This window comes from Triplophysa rosa, linkage group LG19 (genome assembly GCF_024868665.1).
Source record: "Triplophysa rosa linkage group LG19, Trosa_1v2, whole genome shotgun sequence".
NCBI lineage: Eukaryota > Metazoa > Chordata > Actinopteri > Cypriniformes > Nemacheilidae > Triplophysa > Triplophysa rosa.
Window position 1 is genome coordinate 13,292,283 of NC_079908.1, and position 23,844 is coordinate 13,316,126.

At 36.6% G+C, this 23,844-nt stretch overlaps 2 protein-coding genes and 1 pseudogene across 2 annotated transcripts; all 3 read right to left on the reverse strand.

Moving 5' to 3' along the window:
* Window positions 1-1,266: 1,266 nt before the first annotated feature.
* LOC130569843 (olfactory receptor 1509-like) lies at window positions 1,267-2,217 on the reverse strand. Its single transcript, XM_057359742.1, has one exon. It carries the CDS (start codon window positions 2,215-2,217, stop codon window positions 1,267-1,269), a length of 951 nt encoding a protein of 316 aa, XP_057215725.1.
* Window positions 2,218-12,549: 10,332 nt separating this feature from the next.
* Window positions 12,550-13,497, reverse strand: LOC130569844 (olfactory receptor 52J3-like). Its single transcript, XM_057359743.1, has one exon. It carries the CDS (start codon window positions 13,495-13,497, stop codon window positions 12,550-12,552), a length of 948 nt encoding a protein of 315 aa, XP_057215726.1.
* A 1,102-nt stretch (window positions 13,498-14,599) lies between these two features.
* LOC130569845 (olfactory receptor 52E8-like) lies at window positions 14,600-15,104 on the reverse strand (annotated as a pseudogene).
* Window positions 15,105-23,844: the final 8,740 nt, after the last annotated feature.

Consider the following 23,844-nt stretch of genomic DNA (forward strand, 5'->3'; position numbering starts at 1 on the left):
TAGTGTACGATTTTCCAAAGTCCGGAAGTGTTTTCAGGACAGTCACATCCATAACAGTACATGAAAAACTAACTAGTAACTATTTATGTTCTGTGAAGAGACATCCCTTCTTCATTTGTCAGGTATTTTTGCTTCAGGTTTGTACATTTTAATTCACAGAAATCCTACAAAGTATGTAGTCTCTCAAAAACTGTCCTTTTTTGTCTCATCCATAACGCAGGCTTAACAGAAAAAATGACTGATATTTTTCTGATGTTCAGAATCAACAATGGTTTAGTAAAATGTATTGGACAATTGGACTATTGCTTTAACCATTATGAGCTATGCACTGTAGAGTACTTTATCCCAGTGTCCATACACACACATACAATCAATGGCCAACTTGCAATTTCAGAAACGTGTTTTTCCACACATCACTTTTGAATAGCTCTGGTCAGACAAAACTATTAACTTCTATGACAGTTAGTCATTGCCGAAGGTCAATGCTCATTGATTTGTTGACATGTAGCTGATTTCATGTGTAAAGAAAGCTGTTCACAAATTACTGTTTGTGTCAGAAAATGACAATATATTTGATGCTAAACTTACTCGACTAAATCAAATGAAAAGAGTACAGTGTATATAAAAGAAAACTTAATTTTCATGTTTTCCCAAGCATTGACATAGACAATGTTATGTTGAAGGTACGCATTTAAAGATGCCATGAATTAAAACCACAAATTTAACCCAAGCTTTTGTNTACTGTATACTGTACAGCAGTAGTTCTCAAACTTTTTTGTTGTAAGACCCCCTAGAGTGTCCACAAATAAAGACTAATAATCTTAAATTAAATAATCTTTAATTAACCTAAAAACATATTCAACTATACAATGCTGGAAATTAATATTTGAGTTGGTGGTCTTATTTGTCTGATGTTTGATTGCATAAAATCTATGATAAATTTCTATATTTCATAAAAGCCACAAAATCTGGCCCCCAGTTTGAGAACCACTGCTCTACAGTATATGTCACAGGTGCACACTGTAACAAGTTTACAAATAAAGTAAATATAAACAATAGTTAGTAGAAAACTGATATAATTAGAAACATATTTAGACTGTATTATGACCTACTGTCAAACAAAGAACAACTATGTAATGTAATTTGTAATTTATTTAAAAGTGTTTGCTTGTTTTTGACAGTTTGCATTTATCAGACCAGAAATATGTTTCACACTCTTGCTCTTTCGCATTGTACATGTATTTTTATGTTTCAGTATATATATGTTCAACATTTTTTTTGAACCTCTGAAAAATGTATTCTTGATGCAATGCGGGACTTGAAAACCTTTTTGCGCACCGCCTTGATTTTTAATACATAGATTAGAGGATTAACAACAGGAGGAACTATAATCAGTTCTAAAGACAAAAAATTACGCAGACTCTCTGGAATGTCATTTGCACCGTATCTGTTATACATGGCACCAAAAAGCCAAGCAAAAATTAAATTCATAAGTGACAGAAAGTGTGGAAAACAGGTTTGCCAGAACTTTCTTCTGTTTTCTAGAGATGATTTACAGGCAGCAATGAGTTTAATGTATGATGCTATGATGACACCTACAAAAGAAAAAAGTGTGACAATAATAATATATCCTAAAAGATTATTAAAAGAACTTGAAGCACAAGACAGCTTTACAATTGACCAGTTGTCACAATACAATTTATCAATGTGATATTTACAAAATGTCCTCAAATTTGATAACAGGGCTGCTGGAACTGTGTAGCAGTTAGGTATAATCCAGGACAACAGAATTAATTTCAAACATGTGTTTTTAGTTAATTTGGAATGATAATCCAAAGGTCTGCATATGGCTACATATCTGTCATATGACATGACTGTTAATATTGTAATCTCAGTAATTAAAGAGCTGTAGATAACAAAGGTTTGCAGAGCACACATGTGAAAGGAGATCACATATGAATCCAAGAGCAAATTAAACAAAAATATAGGGTAGAATCCTGATGCTCCATATATCACATTTACACACAGATTACACAAAAACATGAACATGGGTTCATGAAGAGATTTCTCCATGATAATGACAGAAATAAGGCGGATATTAATTGACAATATGAGCAAATAGAGGAAAAGAAAACAAGTAAAATATATATGCCTGTATGATTTTGATTCTCTGGGCACCATAAGAGTCAACATCACAGGATAAGAAGAGTTCTCCATCATTGTATGGTCTCTAATATCACATAAAAATATTATGCAGTACAAAAGCACAAAAGACAACATTAAACAAAGTTCACACGCAACATGTAAACAAAGCAGAAGCTTCCTAAAGTTTCAGTTGCTGTTGTTAATTGTCTCAGTCTGAGATGAAACGGTTACTGTTCTTCACAGTCAGAAAAAAGGCAAGTAAACGAATCCACAGTTCTGGAGGTGGGTGTGCAACTAAGAAAGGCAAGGCTCTGGTTGGTTTTATATAGTGTTTATTCATTTGGGAAATGTCTCTAGAATATATTGGCATTAATTATTCACCTTTTTTTGTGAGAATACAACTATTGGGCCATTCCATGCAAATGCCAACCTTACCATGAAAAAATAGAGTTTTTACCAAAGGTTTCACTATACTAACAGCACAGATTTCAAAATTTGGTGGTTTAAATAGCCATGTAAGGTCTCTCTTAAAGTTTTTGAAGAATTATTTTCATTTTTAGTGTACGATTTTCCAAAGTCCGGAAGTGTTTTCAGGACAGTCACATCCATAACAGTACATGAAAAACTAACTAGTAACTATTTATGTTCTGTGAAGAGACATCCCTTCTTCATTTGTCAGGTATTTTTGCTTCAGGTTTGTACATTTTAATTCACAGAAATCCTACAAAGTATGTAGTCTCTCAAAAACTGTCCTTTTTTGTCTCATCCATAACGCAGGCTTAACAGAAAAAATGACTGATATTTTTCTGATGTTCAGAATCAACAATGGTTTAGTAAAATGTATTGGACAATTGGACTATTGCTTTAACCATTATGAGCTATGCACTGTAGAGTACTTTATCCCAGTGTCCATACACACACATACAATCAATGGCCAACTTGCAATTTCAGAAACGTGTTTTTCCACACATCACTTTTGAATAGCTCTGGTCAGACAAAACTATTAACTTCTATGACAGTTAGTCATTGCCGAAGGTCAATGCTCATTGATTTGTTGACATGTAGCTGATTTCATGTGTAAAGAAAGCTGTTCACAAATTACTGTTTGTGTCAGAAAATGACAATATATTTGATGCTAAACTTACTCGACTAAATCAAATGAAAAGAGTACAGTGTATATAAAAGAAAACTTAATTTTCATGTTTTCCCAAGCATTGACATAGACAATGTTATGTTGAAGGTACGCATTTAAAGATGCCATGAATTAAAACCACAAATTTAACCCAAGCTTTTGTTATATAAGAGAGAATCATATTCACCCGAACATCATGTCAGTGTAAGAACTGAAAACGCCCTTGTTACTGAGATTACAACTGTTATTGACACCAGGCCCAGCGAACATCAGGTTCTGGAATGCACCTATCTATGATGACATTGATAGGCTGAATACCGCCTCCACAGAAAGAATATCAACGACTACTTCTCTAGCCCCGCCCACTGGTTTGCGCATGACAATTCTGAAGTAACACAAGTGGCGCGGAACCAGATAGAGCAAGCAAGCAATAAACAAACATGCCGTTAAAGATAGCTAAATATTGTGCCACCCCTGTTTGTTGAAGAATGCAGTCACTGCATAACCTTCCTTCGGATTCTGATATTAGGAATGCGTGGTTAAAGTTTATTTTTAAAGACGTTCCAGCTCATGTGGGAAAAATATGGAGCGTTTTTCGTTTCATTTCTCCGAGGATTCCTTCGTGAACAAGGCACAGGTCAACGCTGGATTTGTATGTGCAAACATCATTGGCAAAAAAGCTCTTTCTGATTCTGATGTAGGTTACCTAGAATTAGAGATAAAAATTCTTGATCAGATTCTTTCAAAACAGGGGGTGTTAGTAGTAAAAGATTCACCTGATTCAGAAACAAGGGAGAGAAAGAAACTGGTAATTGGAATGAATGTTATTCAAAATTGCCATGAACTCCTGAAGCAACAATTTGGGTCTCAATATGGGAAATGTTCTATGATACAGCAATGTGATGTGTCTTTGAAGCAAGCATTAGAAATATGTCAGTTGTATGACACACAACATCAGTCTTTTGTGAATCTTTTGGCCCAAAGTCCAGTAAAGATTGCAGCGGGTACTCTGCAACTAATGTGTGCAATCAAGTGGTTACACTAGGCTCACGCCAAATGAGTCTTTGCTCTTAGAACCCTTGATGGAGAGTGAGGGTAGTCTGCCAGCAGATCTTTTGGTGGTAGGGTCGATAGTTTCACCACAAAAAGGACAATTATTGGTCCTAATAATGAATGTAGGAACTTGGGATGTTATTTTGAACCCACACATTAGTCTTGCTTCTGTTCAGAGGCCTGAAGTGATAGTTAAAGAATGGGACCCGGAAATTAAATTCACTCAATGCCAGAAGGACAGAGTTGTATTGCTTTTATTGAACAAAGCAATGTGGCACAATTGGGGGTAACTGCAGCCCAGCAGATCAGGACCCTTAAGTTACCTCGGTTAAATGTGGAACAGGAAGGGAAGGTCAGGAGCTTATTGAATCAATATGCTTATGTTTTTGTTGAAGGAAATGGGGATTTGGGGTATACTGATTTAATTGAACATCAGATTCCAGTGTTAGATGATGCCCCAGTTTGTCAAAGGTACAGGAGGCTTCCCCCCAGTCAATACGACGAAGTGAAAGCTCATATTAAACAACTATTGGAGCAGAATAATGTGATTAGGGAGAGCTGCAGCCCATATTCGTCACTGATCGTGATTGTAAAGAAGGATGAAGACAAAAGACTGCGTTTTGCACCCCATTCGGCCTGTTTGAATATAATCGTTTACCCTTTGGGCTGTCAAATGGACCAAGTACTTTTCAACGCCTGATCGTACGCATATTCAGTGAAGAAAGTTTTCAGTCTGTGCTTTTATATTTGGCTGATGTAATTGTGTTTTAGTCAACAGTGGAGCAACACCTGGAGAGACTGGACGAAGTCTTGCCATTGTTTCCGCATCATGGTATCATAGTTAAGCTTAGTAAGTGCTGTTTTTTTCAATAAGAAGTACGTTATTTGGGTCATGTCATTTCTAGCGAGGGGGTGTTGACAGACCCGGAGAAGGTTCAAGCAGTGGAAAAATTGCCAAAACCACAAACCGCAAAAGAGCTTACATCTTTTTTGGGATTTGCAAGCTATCACAGACGTTTTGTGCAGGAATTTGCCAAGGTTGCAGCACCGATATATCAGTACCGATATATCAGTTAACTGCTGCTGGGGAAGCACCAAAGGGTAAGAATAAGAGACGAGTGTAAATGACCAGTGAGCAATTTAAACAGAAATGGGATGACAAGTGTGAAGAGGCGTTTCAAGTATTGAAGAGAAGGTTAACATCTGCTCCTGTGTTAGCTTATGCTGACTTTACTAAGCCTTTCTGTCTTGATATAGATGCTAGTCATACAGGACTTGGGGCAGTGCTTTCCTAGGAGGTGGGGGTAAGCACAGGCCAGTAGCTTATGCCAGTAGAGGACTGAGGGAATCGGAGCCTAATATGGATAATTACAGAACCATGAAATTGGAATTTCTTGCCCTTAAATGGGCAGTAACAGATAAATATCAAGATGACTTAATTGGGAATAAATTCACTGTCTTCACTGATAATAACCCACTGAGCCATTTAAAGACTGCTAAAATGGGAGCCGTGGAGCAGCGGTGGGCTTCACAACTAGTCATGTTTGATTTTGAAGTTGTCTATCATCCCGGCAAAAATAATGGAAATGCAGATGCCCTGTCCCGACAAAGCTCTGTAAGAGAAGAGCAGCTTGCAGTGTCGGAGGAAGTAACCCCCACAACTAAAGCTTCAATGAATGCTGTTTCTGTTTTTCCTGAGCTTCAGATACAAGACCTGCAAAGCCTTCAAGGACAGGATCTGATTATTTCCCGCTTTAAGTCTTACTGGAGTAAAGGAGAAGGACCGAGTAAGAAGGAGAGAAAAGAGGAGTCAAAAGACATGCTCGAGTTGTTAAGGCAGTGGGATAAAATCGTGGCCCAGCAAGAAGTTTTTTATAGAGTCATTGCTGATGCAAGAGGGGGCTGGGTAAAACAGCTTCTGTTACCTCAAGTGCTAAAGCAGGAGGTTCTGAGTCAGTTGCATGACCTTCAAGGCCATCAGGGGATTGACCGAACATTTAAATTAGTACGCCAATGCTTTTATTGGCCAGGAATGTATCAGGATGTGCAGCAGTTCTGTAAGGATTGCCTTTGCTGTATTGTGGCCAATGATGTTCAGTCTAAAGTAAGAACAGTGATGAATAGTATTCAAGCATCCAAACCCTTGGAAGTTGTGGCATTGGACTTTACAGTGTTGGAACGCTCTTTGAGACGTATTTTCAAATTTCACAGTGGCGGTACCTACATCGGACCAGAGGGCCATAACCGTAGCCAAGGTGCTGGTTAAAGAATGGATTCATCGCTATGGCATTCCAGCTCGAATTCATTCTGATCAAGGACGATGTTTTGAAGCTGAGCTAGTACAGTAGCTGTGTAAAGCTTATGGGATACAGAAGAGCAGAACCACAGCATTTCATCCCCAAGGTAACGGGCAGTGTGAGCATTTTAATAGGACATTACATGACCTTTTTAGGGCTCTTCCTCCTGAAAAGAAGATGAGTATTTGCATGAAATGTTGTTTGTATATAATACAACTGAAAATGGCACTACTGGATTTTCTCCCTTCTTTTTGATGTTCGGCAGGAGCTCAGACCTCCCAATTGACTATTTGTTAAGTACTAGCAAGAAGGAGGAAGAAAGGACTGTGGGAACTTGGGTGACGGAAGCAGTGCAGACTCCAAAAGGATTATAGCCTGACACAAAAGAGGTTGCAGAGTATGGCCAAGCAGAGACAAAGACAGCAATGGGCAGTGAAAGATGTCAGCCTAAATCTAGGCGATTTGGTGTATGTACGAAACCGAAGAGTGAGAGGAAGAAACAAAATCCAGGATGTGTGGGAAGATTTGCCCCACTGCGTACTGGAAAGAATGAATTCGGACAAGGCCGTGTATGAAGTAGATCCGGTGCATCGATCACGTGCGCCAAAGAGTGATAGGGAAATAGTCAATGATTTTATATTTGTTAGGATTGGTAGATATGGAATCATTGGGACGAAGATTTCGTAAATAGGGGTGGATGTGGTATGGAGCTCTGGTTAAGCGGGGTGGGGGAGGAACCAGGTAGAGATTTTTAAGGTACCTACATGGAAGGATTTAAGTGATGCACCGAACTCATGCGGTAGAGACGGCATTAAGATGCACGGATAGATAATGTTTGAAGGCTCCCGGTAACCCGAATAGTTGAGTGGGAAATTGGGTGTTTAATAGACAGAGGCCACAGGAGCACGGTGCTGATGATAATGTGAGTAGTGTATTGGGTTTTTATGTGACGCATGGAATATTGGATACGTGTCTTAAATCTCTGTGGTTCTAGGAGGAACAGTTTTGAGAACCCTGGTAACCAGAGCAACCGTTTTGTAAAGCAGATGTTTTAAGAGGTATGAAATGTGTTTGAAGTTATTTTTTAATTACGTTTCTGGGAGGTTAATTTCTGTATTTTGATATTATTTAGCTAATTTTGTTTTCTTTTGTTGCATTGTAACAGATGGCTTCGGTTTTAATTTAATTTGACTCTTTATTGTTATATTCCGTGTGGGTTGAGTCGATTTGGTTAAGTTGACTTTCCCATTTTTTATTATTTTTGTTTTGGTTTATGTTACCCTCTTGTGAGAGGGCTGGTGGAGAAAGAACTTTTAATGATTTGTACTAATAAAGCAAACTGTTTTAAATTTGAATGACTTTACCACACAACATTTACAAAGAGGAAAAATGTCCACATCCACAATACAAAATGTTATGTTTTTAAGTTATTACGAGTAAGGGCCTATGCAAAACAGATTGTTGTCATTTACTTAATATACTGATTTATTAATTTACTAATCTACCCATGCATTCATTCATTATTGATTCTAAAATGAATGCGTTGGGCCATTGTGAAATGATTTGCAAAACAGCGCTTTCCCATACTTTCACCAGCAGAGGTCATAGTCGAGCTCTGATTAAAAAAGCATAGAGTAATGAACCTTTTCCGATACAATTTTGTTGAAAGCTTCAGTGGTTCAGAAAGCTTCACTTGCCCATCTCTACAACACGCAGGGAGAGGACTCGACCCGTCGTGGACTTGTACTGAGAGGTGAACCCACTGGGGGAGAGGTGCCTGGGTGTCGACAGGTGGGAGATCCGGAACGCCAACAAGAATTACTGGGCACAGAAGAGAGTTCACAGAGACAGGCAAGCACTGGAGTCCAGAGCAAGAGAATGATCCTATGACTATGGCTATGGCCAGTGTTGTGCAAGTTACTTCCAAACTGGAATACATTACAGATTACTTGTTACTGTTATTTAAAAGTAATCCCTTACCTTACAATATTACTGTCTCAGAATATGTTACATAACTACTGTATTACTTTTGAGTTACTTTCACCAAAATAACTACAGAAGTAGAACTTAACATTCTAAAATAAGTCTTTGTATTTTTGTATTTTCAAAATACAAAATACTTTTTGCCAATCAACCTCTTTAGACTGCTGATTTCTTGAATTAACTAGGCTATACACAAATAAATACAAAAAATACTAGATTAAATGCATTTAAATTCAAAATACTATTACAAAATAATAGTATTTTGTATTTCAAATGGATGTATTTGAATACACTGCCCATGCAGTCTTATAAGGAGGTTGATTGTAAAAAGTATTTCAGTTTGAAAATACAAAAATACTAAACACATTGAAATTTTTTTATTGTATTTTGTATTTAAAAGATATTTAAATACAAAATAGTCCCATCTCATCACTGAACTAGATTATATAGAATTCTAGCTAGTCATCATGAAAACGTTAGCTTACCTTGTCATTACTGCTGGTCACAGGGATCTTGCTAACTAGCTCCCTGAAAGCAGCCCAATGACCCCTCAAAACCCGCCCAAAAGGAATGAAAACTAGCCCAATAAGCCCTTTTCACAATGACATCATTTAACTTCCGCCTTTTCTTAAAGCAGTGTATCATAACATCCGTCTTGCAACAAACAACAACAAGAAGAAGAAGAACTTACGTTTTGCCGTCGTGCTGGAATTTAACAATAGTGAGAAAAAAACTGACAGAACACGTATTCAAGTACTTATCCTAGCACCTTCGCTAACACAAAAATAAAAGAAAACACCTTCATAATCAAACAGGTACTGTTCAACGAAGAATTTGTATCCTTTCTCTAGCTTTGATCTTGTCGAGCATCTCTCTCGTCCCACTCTGCTTGTCACAACGTTGTACATCATCTAGCCGTATTTGTGGCAGATGTGCAAGCAAGGGACTTCGTAAACTCCATTCTGAGGCGCTAGCGGAAGTAACTTCTTCTTCTTGAGTTTTACTGGCTGTTGGCAAACCAGCTTATAGGTGCATTATCGCCACCTTATGAACTGGAGTGCTAGCGGAAGTAATGATACACTGCTTCGCGGCAGAACGGAAGATGCGTGACGTCATGTGAAAAGGGCGTATTATTTTCCGGTGTCAAATCAAAGTTAGCAACTGCCAAAAGACGTTTATATTGCTATATTTACTTATCTGAATGGTTTCCTAGGTATTGTACATATTTTTTGTTCTGATGAACTCAAAATATGTTTTGGGAGATTCAGGCAAGCAAACAATTCTGGGTCACCTTTGACTACCATTATATTTTTTTCTGCTATGATAGTCAATGAAATTTTCAGTTGCTAACATTCTACCAAATATCTTTGTGTTCAACTGAACAAAGAAATTTATACAGGGTTGGAACAACTAGAGGGTGAGTAATCCATAACAGAATTTTCGTTTTTGGGTGGAGTGTCCCTTTAAAAAAGATCCCATGTGTGCTCGAGGCCAAGCACGGAAATGGACGAAAAACGTGTTTTCTCTTCGTAAGACATGCAAAAACTTGCTTAAGAAATAAGCATGGTTAAATTTATTGCATATGTATAATGTGTACAAGCACGTCAATGTTTTAGTTGTTCTAGACTGCGTATAGCTGCTCAAACGTGATATTTGGCAGCCAGACTGTTGTACACTCACGAGCAGTGTTGGGTAAGTTAAAAAAAAAAACGAGAGAACATAAAACGAGAGAACGAGGGGGATTAAACAGGAAACCTAAAATACGGGAAGCGGCTACAGGTGTGAGAGTAATGAGGTAATGAGGGCCCTAAGATACGGGGAACGACTACAGGTGTGAGAGTGATGAGATAATGAGGGATCAGTGTGAAGGGAAAGCCTGAATGGGAGACACGGGGGCGGGGCGAGTGACGCAGACACCGAGCACATGCGAGCGGTCAAAAGTGCTCGACAGAACAAAACACACACCCACACCAGACACAAAGCCCCGACATGATCGAGATCAGACACAGTAGGTAATTTGGCCAGGGCTTTTTTCACGTGCGGTGGGAAGAAACACCAACATCTAACAACAATATCACGTCCCACGGCTTTATTATTATTATTATTGATAGTATGTTTTTATTTATTAAATATTTTCACTTGTGCACATCCGTGTATGAAGCTTCAGGAGCTGAAACCAGTTTATGGTCATGGCATGGGCATATGATTTCCGCCAGATGCTCAATAATTGACCAATCAGAGTAGACCGGGCATATAAGGAGGGGGGATTTAAAGAGACAGGAGCTTTAACCGACTGTTCTATCAGAGAGTAGAAGTAGGCGCTGCAAAAATGTACATTAGTGTATTGAGTTTTTTAAACTTTAAATTGCACAAATGCATTCGAGCACACCCCAGTGATAAAATTACAAACGTTTTTCTAAGGAAACGAGGTGCTCTTTAATCTTTTCAACCTCTCATTGTGCTTGTCAATGTTACAACAACAACAAAACAGAAAAATGGCAGAGAAAATGTAATAGCTGTAATTCATCAGACGTAAAGTTTTATTCTCATTGATTTGTTGACATGTGGCTGATTTCATGTGCAAGGAAAACTGTCCAGAAATTGCTGTTTGTGCCAGAAAATTACATCATATTTATGCTAAAATTACTCGACTAAATCAAATGAAAATATTCATTAATCTGTATTTTCATGTTTTCCCAAGCATTGACAAAGTATGTTAAAGGTACGCATTACTTGGCAACATGCTTGAGAATAGTAAAAGTATTGTGAAAATTTGGATTTGAATTTTTTTCATTTATATTCCCCATTGTTGTTTTAGGTATGCTCATGCATGCATACTGAACACTTAATAGGNAAAGTAAAATGAAATGCCTAAAAGTCCATAAATCTTATTGACGACGGTTGATTCACATGAGAGCTTTACCATTGACCAGTTGTCACAATACAGTTTATCAATGTGATATCTACACAAAGCCAACCTATTCGATAACAACAGAGCAATAAGCGTAGTAACAAATGGTACAGTCCAACAGAAGACAAGTAACACGACACATGTAAATCTGTTCAGCTTCGAGTGATAGTTTATAGTGATAGGTTTGCATATTGCCACATTTCTGTCATAAGCCATTACTGCTAATGTACAATATTCACATTTCACTGCACTGTAGATCACAAAAGATTGTAAGGCACACATGTAGGAAGGGATCACATAAGATTCCAGTATTAAATCATGCACAAATTTAGGGTAGAATCATGCAGAGGTGGACGAAGTATACAACTTCCTTACTTGAGTGAAAGTACAGATGCTACTGGTCAAATATTACTCCAGTAAAAGTTGTAAAGACAGATTCTTACTTAAGTAAAAGTACAGAAGTACGTGCTTTTAAAAGTACTCGAGTATTAAAAGTAAATTTACTTTATGTCGGTTGTGCATTGTTTTATTGTCGTATAACTTATGCCTCTGAAGCAACCTACTGAATAGACTGAGTAGCTCACAGTATCAGTTGTTCCCTTATTTAATGCCCTTGTGTCTGACCTGTGCTCGTTCGTTTTGTACCATTTGCTTGTTTCGTTCATTTGCTGATTGCTGCATATGAACAATAATGTACAACATAGCCTATGCATTATAACTCCTTGACACACATATTTCAAACGCATTTTAACATGTACACTGTAACAAGTTTATAATGTAAATCTAAACAAGAAATGTCATCAGTTAGTAAAAAACTGTAATCGTTAGAAAAAATATTTTAGATAGTGTGACCTGCTGTCAAACAAAGAAATGTAACCAGTTTTATGTAATTTTAAATTTTTGACAGTTTGAATATATCAGACCAGAAATATATTTGTGAGAAACACACTCTTTCATGCATATTTTATTGCATATTTATAAAGTCAAATTGACGTACTGTCGATTTCTCAATACATACATATCATGTTTTACAGCTTTTTTGAACTATAAACATTTACTTTTGACATAGGACGTGAGGGAAAAGCTCGTTTGCGCACTGCCTTAATATTTAATCCATAGATTAGAGGATTAACAACAGGAGGAACTATAATCAGTTCTAAAGCCAAAAAATTACGCAGACTCTCTGGAATGTCATTTGCACCATATCTGCTATACATGACATCAAAAAGTAAAGCAAAACTAAAATTTATCAGTGACAGTAAGTGTGGCAAACATGTTTGCCAGAATTTTTTTTTATTTTCTAAAGATGCTTTACAGGCAGTGATGAGTTTAATGTACGACACTATGATAACAACCAAATGAGATACAAATGTGACAATAAGAAAATATCCATAAAGAGTATTGACAAAATTTGAAGCGCACGAAAGTTTTACAACTGACCAGTTGTCACAATACAATTTATCAATGTGATATTTACAAAATGTCCTCAAATTTGATAACAGGGCTGCTGGAACTGTGTAGCAGTTAGGTATAATCCAGGACAACAGAATTAATTTCAAACATGTGTTTTTAGTTAATTTGGAATGATAATCCAAAGGTCTGCATATGGCTACATATCTGTCATATGACATGACTGTTAATATTGTAATCTCAGTAATTAAAGAGCTGTATATAACAAAGGTTTGCATAGCACACATGTGTGAGGAGATCACATATGAATCCAAGAGCAAATTATACAAAAATATAGGGTAGAATCCTGATGCTCCATATATCACATTTACACACAGATTACACAAAAACATGAACATGGGTTCATGAAGAGATTTCTCCATGATAATGACAGAAATAAGTCGGATATTAATTGACAATATGAGCAAATAGAGGAAAAGAAAACAAGTAAAATATATATGCCTGTATGATTTTGATTCTCTGGGCACCATAAGAGTCAACATTACAGGATAAGAAGAGTTCTCCATCATTCAAAGTTCAATTGCTCCTGTAAAGAAAGCAGACATTTCATGAAGCTTCAGTTGTCATTGCTTCTAATGGAAAATAAAGTTGTCACAGTCGGAGTTGTAAGAGTTACTGTTCGTCACAGTCAGAAAAAGGCAAAAAAATCTAGTCCACAGATCTGGAGCCAGGTGTGTTTGCAGTTAAATGGACAAGGGTTTGGTTGCTCTTATATGAAGGGTTTTTCATTTGGGAAATTTCCAAGGGATGGCTTATAATATCTTGGGGTTAATTATCCATTTACAAACCAACTCTACCGGAAAAGGCTTTTTATTGACAAATAATAATCCAATATGCTGTAGGCTACTGGACACATTGCTTGGAATACACTCTTAAAAATAAAGGTGCTTCCCAATGCCATAGAAGATTTTTTTTCTGAATGGTTCCATAAAGAACCTTTAACATCTGAATAACCTTTCTATCTCACAAAAGGTTCTTTTGTGGCGAAATTTTTTTTCTGTAGATTATAAAAAAGGTAAGAAAAAGATGGTTCTTTAAAGAACCTTTGACTGAATGGATCTTTGTGGAACCAAAAATGGTTAAAAAGGGCTACAGAAAGGACCCAAAAAATTATTTTAATCCATTCTAGGTGCATATGACTTTCTTTCTTCAGCCGGACACAATTTGGGTAATTCTGAACTACTGTATTCTTTAAACTATCCACCCATAGAAATGCACAAGATAAGTCAGTGCGTTTCTTGTGGGAGGAATACTTGCCTGAGCATTAAACATGTTAAATGGAACAATTGTTGAAGTACATATAAGTATATAGGACAGTGCAATTATCTTAATTCTTTTTTATTCCAATTTTTTCCACATGCATTGGAAACTGTTGCTGTATCACATGGGCCTCAAACAAACAGAGTGATGTTTTGATAGCACTGTCCTACCTTTTGATGAAACAAATAATACACTCATGAATAGACAAAGTGTAAACATCATAACACATATTTTTACTAGTATTCAACATTTGTTTTACCACTGGTCTACAATCTACAATTTACATCTACAATAATTAGTAAACTTAGTGTTACTAAGAATACAATAAATAACAAACAAACCCATTATTCATCCTGACATTTTAATAACATTATTAAAAGGTCTCAAGAGCCTCTTACGAATCTCTTTGAGTTTTAAACCATAAATGAGAGGATTGAAAATAGGTGGCACTATAATTACTTCCAAAGCCAAAAAATTACGCAGACCCTCTGGGATATTATGACAACATATGAGGCACACACGTCTGCCAAAACTTCTTTCTGCACTCCAATGAGGCTTTACATGCAATTGCAAGTTTTATATATGAAACCATAATTACAGCAAAAATGCAAAAGTAAAATGAAATGCCTAAAAGTCCATAAATCTTATTGACGACGGTTGATTCACATGAGAGCTTTACCATTGACCAGTTGTCACAATACAGTTTATCAATGTGATATCTACACAAAGCCAACCTATTCGATAACAACAGAGCAATAAGCGTAGTAACAAATGGTACAGTCCAACAGAAGACAAGTAACACGACACATGTAAATCTGTTCAGCTTCGAGTGATAGTTTATAGTGATAGGTTTGCATANAACTCCTTTTGTATTACAGTCCTTCACGTGCATTACGCTCTCAGGCGTCCTGTCAGTTGGTAATACCTAGAATTTCAAAATCAAGTGCAGGTGGTAGATCCTTTTCCTATCTAGCGCCTAAACTTTGGAATAGTCTTCCCTGCACTGTCCGGGAGGCAGACACACTCTGTCAGTTTAAATCTAGACTAAAGACGCATCTTTTTAATCTTGCATACACTACTCTTCCATAATATAAATCTTCTGAGGGTTTAGGCTGCATTAGTTAGATCAACCGGAACCAAAAACACAACTGATGTACTTGTTGCATCAAAGAGTACAGAACAGTACTCTACTCTCAGCCAGTCTTGTCTCATTGTTCCAAGGTTACCACAGCGAGCAGGATGCAGTTCATGGCCTGACCTGATGGTAGAGGGAGAATGGGAAGTGGGGACCTGACAAGAGCTGAGATGATAGAGCTGGATAAAGAAGGACGCGGTCTCTTGACATGTCTTCACCACAAAATTCAAATGCTATTAGATTATTAATGATAATCTTAAACTAAATTTATTTTATTATTAAGTTTATTTATTTTATTTAGCCTTGTTGTGCAAGTTCTCTGGAGCTTGTGCAGAGGCAGCAGCTTTTGCCAGAGGGGAACTGGAATCCCCTGGTTGGGCCTGGGTTCTCCTGAGGTTTTTTTTCTCGATTAGAGTTTTGGGTTCCTCGCCACCGTTTGCATACTGTTTTTGCACTATCTGCCTGACCGGGGGGGCTGCTTTAGAATCTTAAAGTTTTACTTAATTAATATTGCATATAGGAATTTATATCTGTATATTTGACCTGTGCTTCTCTCTCCTTTATCCTAAATGTGTGCTCTCACTGAGCGTGTGTGTGTGTGCGTACTTGTCTGTGTACGTACGTGTGTGTGTGTGTGTGTGTCTCTGTGTGTTGGTGTGTGTGCGTGTTGTGTGTGTGGAGTGTTTTGTGTGTGGGTGTGTCTGTCTTCTGTGTTTTCAACCTTTTCTTGTTTTTGCAGGTACAACTTTGATTGTTTTGCTTGTAGTCAATGTGTCTCATGTACAGCTGCTTTGTAACAATGAAAATTGTAAAAGCGCTATATAAATAAAGGAGAGAGTTAAAGGAGTAGCTCACTTCAAAATTTGCCCCCATTGACTTTCCATAGTAATTTTTATTCCTACTATGGAAAGTCAATGGGGGCAAATTTTGCAGTGAGCAACTCCTTTAAGAGCTTTATATGTTTAGCACACATATGTTTAGTTTAGATATAATCCTGTATGATCATTTAGCCTAATTATCCTCATTAGGCCCCCCTAGGCCTATATGTATTTATGAGCAGTGTTCTTTTATTTTGTATATTCCCTTTACCAGTTTTAGCAGCAATTTACCAGTAAGTAGTAAGGTTCTTGTAAATAGTAAAGTGTAGAAGCCATGTGTTTGTTGGATTTATTACCATTTGTATTACCATAATTTAACTACAAACATAAACTATAGCTAGTATAATGAAACTGTGGTAATTTTAGTTGCTGTGGTTTTACTAAAGATTATTAATTGGAGTATGGTTCCTATATTTAGAAAATTGTAAATTTGTGGATACTGTGGTTTTACTGCAAACAAATTGCATTTTTGAATTAGAATGAGATTTTAAAATTAAATTTCTCTTTGTAGTGTGTTTTGGGTTTAATTCCAATAGGATTTACCATCCCACCAATAGAATCCATCACATACAAGTAGACAATAAGTATCCATAGTACAATTCCCATTATAACCATTAAATCCATTACATTTTATGTTGTATTTTGGGCAGGGTTCTATTGTTTTTATTTCAACAGGAATACTTCAACTATAGTTACTTCAGTAAAAACATCATTCATTTTCCAAATCGCTTTAAATGAAATAGCAGCAGATCAGAAGTTAACACGCACACGTAGCTCAAGGTGTATGTGATGCTTGTTTACCGTTTAGCCGTTATGCCGATCAATTTTCATGACAATGTTTCTACGATCTTTGACTGATCGTAACCCACAGATGATTTCACCACACTTTAACATGTGCCTTTTTCGTCTTTTAATGTTCTATTTGTCTTTTTAGAGTGCTATCAATGGTGTAGCAGCGCCTACGTTTACATTAGTTTAGCGGGGAAGATCCCAAAGTTGCCAGATTTGCGTAAAAAAAATCTGCCAAATGGCCATTCAAAGCTTGCCGCTAAACCGCGAGCTTAGAAAAACTGAAATACTTGGCAACAGTAAAAGGTCCTGGCAGATCGCAAGCCAGATAAATTGAGACATGTCCAGCTGCGGAACTGCAGCAACATTTTCAGAACCGCAGTTTCAGAACCACGGCGTGTATTGTTAGAACAATGTCTTTTGAATTTTGTATTAAATAACGATCGTATATGACGTTATTTGTTAAATATTGAATTTGTTGCCAAGTTTTATTGTACAGAACATTTTTTTCTGTAGACGGTTCGATTACTTTTCGGCATTAACTTTATTTTAAGAAATATAAGGGTAGTTGGCGGATTAATCGTAACTGTGTCCTATGGTGTGAAAAAGCCAAATTTAGAAAACAAGATGTTAACATTGCATTGTTTTAATAATGGCTTTATTTATTGTATATAATAGCATATGGCAGATTTATCTTTATAGTTACTCATAGTTATTTTAAAAATTAGCATTTTAGTCTATCAACTACCCATAAATAGTTTATTCCACTTCCCTTTGTTATATGCATTGTTTGTGAGTTGATTTTACTTATCGTCGAGGTTTTTAATCTGATTTGACACTGCTGATATAATTGTGTTTTGCATTTATCTCTTGTAGAGACATCCAACGATTCAGCAAGGTAATTCTTTACCTGAGTTGCAGCAATGTACCAACTGTTGCAGGAATTACCACTGTCCTTTTTGCTCGGCCAGTGTGTTTAAGCCAGCCAAACATGGTCAAATTAAAAAAATATATTTTTATAATTTGTTTTACAGTATGTATGTTTGATTTAAATGATGTTTCGTTTAAAATAATGCAGCAGTTTTTTTAACTATAAAACAATAAAACTAATACAATCATACAAAATGCCCTCAAGTTTGAAACATTATTTCTAACACCATCAACTGGAACACAATAAACTAATACAATGAAACACATTCATTATACAATAATTCTACACAAGATTGATGTTTTAAATGGCTTTTTGTAACATACCTTAATGTATTATTATAACTCACACATGTAAGACCTGAAAAGCAGCCTTATTTAAGAATATGACGTTTTCGCGTGTAACAATAGCAAATCACACTCCAAGACTCTAGGTGGGGCGACTTCGTCTAAGAACTAAAGCTCCGCCCCCTCATTCTGTTCAGACACTGCAGCTGCGGTTCCGCAGCTGGACACTATTGGATAAATTGCGCACACAGGAAACCCGCTGCATAGAAACCATTTTCTACTTTTGGACCTTTTTATAAATGTAGTGGAGTAAAAACTATGATATTTGTCTTTCAAATGTAGTGAAGTTAAAGTACAAGTACTCAGAAAAAATAATACTCAAGTAAAGTACAGATACTCAAAAAGTGTACTTAAGTACAGTACTCAGGTAAATTTACTTCGTTACTGTCCACCTCTGGAGATGAGACAGAGACTTCTCACCAATGCTTTGAAGCATAGGGGTCGTAAATATCCAACAGAGAGACTAAACGTTATCAAAACTCTAAAACCAGACCCCTGGAGCCAGGTTTTTGCTATGGTCTTTTGATGATGATAGCAAAAGAAACCAGGACAAAAGGGGGTGGGGGTTGATGGCTCTTCTTTCAATGACTCCGACCATTTGGCTTATGCTAGATTCTCTACAGCATTCAGACAAAATAACTATCATATATAGAATCCACGTCTGGACGTCGCTGGTCTGGGGTTTGTGGTTGGAAAGTTTAGATCTAATGACTTTGTGTATTTCAGAAGGATGCTGACGCGCCAACGGCCAGCAGAGCAAAATAAAGACACATGTCTGAATGTGAATGGTCTGAATGAAGAGCTCTGAACTGAAGCGAATCTTTCCCCGGTGGAGAAATAAAGCAAATGAAAAGCCTTTTGTGTCACATTGGAAAACATCACCGAGGTAATCGAAACATTTCAGAGCTGGTGAAAATGACCTGGCATGAAAATATCTCATACAGCAAGACAAATCTGTCTGCAAAGCTCATTTCTACCAACACACACCATCATGTCGGCTTTCTTCTGTGAAACACAAAACACGCTTACCGTAGAACACTCATCTATAAAAATGTTGAAATTTTAAACTCAACTCAACTTTATTTATAAAGCGCTTTTACAATTTTCATTGTTACAAAGCAGCTGTACATGAGACATATTGACTATAAGCAAAATAATTAAAGTTGTACCTGCAAAAACAAGAAAAGGTTGAAAACACAGAAGACAGACATACCCACATACAAAACACTCCACACACACAATATGCACACGTACTAACACACATAGACATAGAGACACACACACACACACGGATGCGCACGCACACACACACANGCCTGAGAGCGTAATGCACGTGAAGGACTGTAATACAAAAGGAGTTCATTCAAGTACTGAGGAGCTAAACCATGTAAGGCTTTATAGGTAATAAGCAAGATTTTAAAGTTAACGCGATGCTTTATAGGTAACCAGTGCAAGGTTGACAGAACCGGGCTAATATGTTCATACTTTTTTGTACGTGTAAGAACTCGAGCTGCCGCGTTTTGGACCAATTGGAGTTTTTGTAATAAGCCTGCAGGGCAACCACCTAACAGTGCATTACAGTAATCTAGTCTTGATGTCATGAATGCATGAATTAACTTCTCTGCATCTGACATTGACAGCATATGACGTAGTTTAGATATATTCTTAAGATGGAAAAACGCAATTTTACAGGTGTTGGCGACGTGGCTCTCAAATGACAGATTACTATCGAATAGAACGCCAAGATTCTTTGCTGACGACGAGGGTTTTATGGAACATCCGTCAATAGTTAAACAGTATTCTTGGTTGTTACTTATAGCAGTTTTCGGTCCAATAAGTAACACTTCCATTTTGTCCGAGTTCAGTAATAAAAAGTTGTTACTAAGTTGAACTGCTGTGTTTCATGAGGCTTCGAGGAAATATAAAGTTGAGTATCATCAGCATAACAGTGAAAGCTAACTCCGTGTCGCTCCGTGTCCAAATTTGACTAAACCAAGTCAAATTTGGAAAAGAAAACAACGACAGTATTTTCATTTTAGGGTGAACTGTTTCCCGAAATCTTGTCTACTAAAGGGAACATTCAGATATGGAGAAAAGCTATAGTTTATTTCACACAAAAGACAGATATTTTGTGACTACACTATGTGACATCAACACCATTTTATTCTCATAAAGCTTTTTCTCACTGTGCACATGTGGGGCACGTTGTCACAGTACCATTAACCACTGTCTGATCATGTTTTCAGTAAAAAAATATTACATTAAACTTTTCATGAAAATCAAAAAGTAAGATTCAACATTTCAGTAAGCATTTTAATATTTTGTGAACAAATAAAAAAGGATTCACCGGTTTACAGAAAAAAGAAATCAACCACATATGCTAGGACTTGATCTGTTGCTAGTGCTTTTAACTGTCGTTTATTGTTCAAACATTGAGCCATTTAGCCTCATTGTGCAAATCCTACAACACAGTAGCTATAATAAAGTGAGCAATCAGTTAGTCATGTGAATGAATGTGAATTATTTGTCTTGTTTAAAACTCATTTTCTTGGTGTTGGCTGTCAGCGCTGTTTGCCAATATCAATGACTTTTAAATTGCATGTGAAGTTTTCAGAGAGAACAGATATCAGACTCACGCATAACCACATTTCCACAATCGGACTGATGGGTTAATATGCTGTATAAAATAACGTTTGTGCTGTATTTGTATATAAAGCTAATTATTAAATAAAATAAATATTCAGACTTATTTGCATTCTTAACATTTCCAAACAGCTATTTCAGTGAAAGAGGAGCCCAGACGTTTCTAAGTGGTTATTTGGATTTTAAGCAGAATAGCACTACAGAGAGAGAGAGAGAGAGAGAGAGATCAGGGCAGCTCATGATCAGAATACTAAACACTTCATCACTTCAGAATCTCTTTGAGCATGTGAGGGGTTTTTCTCTTTCTCAGGCGGGTGGATAACTGGACTTATCTTTCCCCAATACACACACAAGCTGAAGTGCTGCGAGTGGTTGCCAGGATGTTGCCAAGTCGTTGTTATGTGTGTTCTGGGTCAGCAAGTGCAACAAGGGAACATAAAAACTCTCTTCTTTCATTTGGCACCCTGATGCTATTGAGCGTTTTTTCAGCTTTTTGTCTTTTGAAACAGCCTAAGCGATTCGATTTGGGCCAAATTAAAATCTCATTACCATTTGGCATTTGTTTTTGGGGCCAGATCCTGATTAAAATGCAGTTTTGCAGATTTCCGTAGCGGGCACAGTCAGATGCATTTAACATTACGCGACATTTTCTGAATCACAAATTGCCAAGATGCTGAAAATGGTTTGAAATACCACACGAGAAATACCGTAGTACACTTTAGTATTTACTAGAGTATACTGTAGTGTATTGTTAGAATAATGAATGCACTTGGTTCATGTATTGCATCCGATAGTATTCTGGACGGCAACTACCTTTAATAAATACTGTAGTATATATTAATATTTACTATAGCAAGGTTGAAAAATTCTTACTGCGGTTTACCATAGTAAATACTATAATAGTATACTACAGTATGAGAAATGACACCCTAAAAAACATCTGAACTATAACATTTTCTGATTATTTGATATAATTGATGCTTAAGTGTCTTATATTTGTATTTTAGGTTTGCATCTGTACAAAGGTTTATACTTAAAAGCTGTCATGTGTGTGTTATTTTGTTCTTAAACTCTTATTTGCCAGCCATGGTGTACATTCATAAAGGTCTCATTTGCATTTGAAAAACATTCATATTGAATCCTTTTCAGATATTAACAAACACGTTTGATTCAGCGCAGCCTCTCAGTCTCTCACACGACAGCAAACAGTCACGGAAACAATAGAGTCAGATTAAAGCTCAGATTCTGAGTGTGTTCAGCACGGACTGAACAAACACTTCACGCATATGAAGAGAAAAAACACGGCTGAAGTAAAGGGTGGTCACGTCTACACACAGCAACAGCACGTCGCCAGAACTCAACTCATGTAGAAAAGATATTACATGTCATATTCATCATCCAGAGAGCTTTACAAAAAATAAATCATGGATATTGAAATTAATATTTTGCAAAAACTCATAGCCCTGATGACAGACTGCTGCCAGTGATGTTTAGTGTGTTGCTATGGTGTTCTGAGTGGTTGCTAGGGCATTATTCTGATCTCTAGATATGACGTGACTTTCTCCATCAGAGTCTATATAATCTGCACATTTTATTATCCAACAAATGAAAATTATATGTCTGATTAACTATAAAAACAGCAAAAGTTTATGAATGTTTCACAAAACACCTGTAAATACTGCTAATAGACCAGAAAACCATTATTCTGACCTCAAAAATCTGTAATCCTACAGATCACATAAATAGACCTGAAAAAAAAACTCAACAGACACACCATCACACAACCAAGATACAAACCAGTGGCCTTTATCACAAAGCGAGGTGAACAAACAATGAGTTGCAGAGTATGTTTTGAGTTGACAAATCCAGACAAACCCAACCTGGATTAGATCAGGTTCAGCTGTAGCACAACGCTTGGTTTTGGTATAAACTTTCTCTGTCAACTTCAGTTTGATCCAGTGTTTGTGAGGCGCATACACCTAAAAGTGTAACACGTGCGGCAAACAGCCAATCACGGGAACTTGGAAAGCATCATCAGTTTGATTGACTTCTCGTGAGTATCAGTGCAATTCACTTTTCTGTTGAAGATTAAGAGATCATTAAGAAAAAATGTCATGAATTGAAAGACTTTTACAAGGCAGGAATAAACACTGCTGCAGTGAAGAGAAGGCAGCTACTGACTATATCAATACAGAATCAACTGAATTTAAATTATTTATATAGGTTTACAATAAGATCAAAGGATAATATGTATGCTTCATTACTTTAAAATACTTCATATATTGAAGTTTGTTTTTATACGAATATAGTTATATTAATTTAAATGCTATGGTTAATATTAATTAATTAATATTAATTATTCACTCATATAATAATTATATGAATGTGTTTTGAATTATAATCAATAAATGTAAATATACAATACAAATAAACACTTAGCAGCAAAAGATTTTGCCTCTAACATCTTATCACTTAAAAAAAAAATTGGAGCGAGAGATACATGGGGAGTGGCATCACTGCTTCTCAACTCAACTCAACTTTATTTATATAGCGCTTTTACAATTTTCATTGCTACAAAGTAGCTGTACATAAGACATATTGACTATAAGCAAAACAATTAAAGTTGTACCTGCAAAAACAAGAAAAAGTTGAAAACACAGAAGACAGACATACCCACATACAAAACACTCCACACACACAATATGCACACGTACTAATAGACATAAAGCGGGTTTCCATCACTCTGGTTTTATTCGCATTTTGAAGTTTCGCATCAGAAACGAGTGATGGAAACGCCAAATTTCGAATTAAAAACCCTTAATTCGCAAAATGTTTTTACGCTCGCTTGAGGTGGTTTTTCAGTTTTGCGAAAA

What these genes read in the sequence shown, in the direction of transcription:
- LOC130569843 (XM_057359742.1), bottom strand. Translation starts at nt 2,217, where the DNA reads ATGGAGAACTCTTCTTATCCTGTGATGTTGACTCTTATGGTGCCCAGA.
- LOC130569844 (XM_057359743.1), bottom strand. Translation starts at nt 13,497, where the DNA reads ATGGAGAACTCTTCTTATCCTGTAATGTTGACTCTTATGGTGCCCAGA.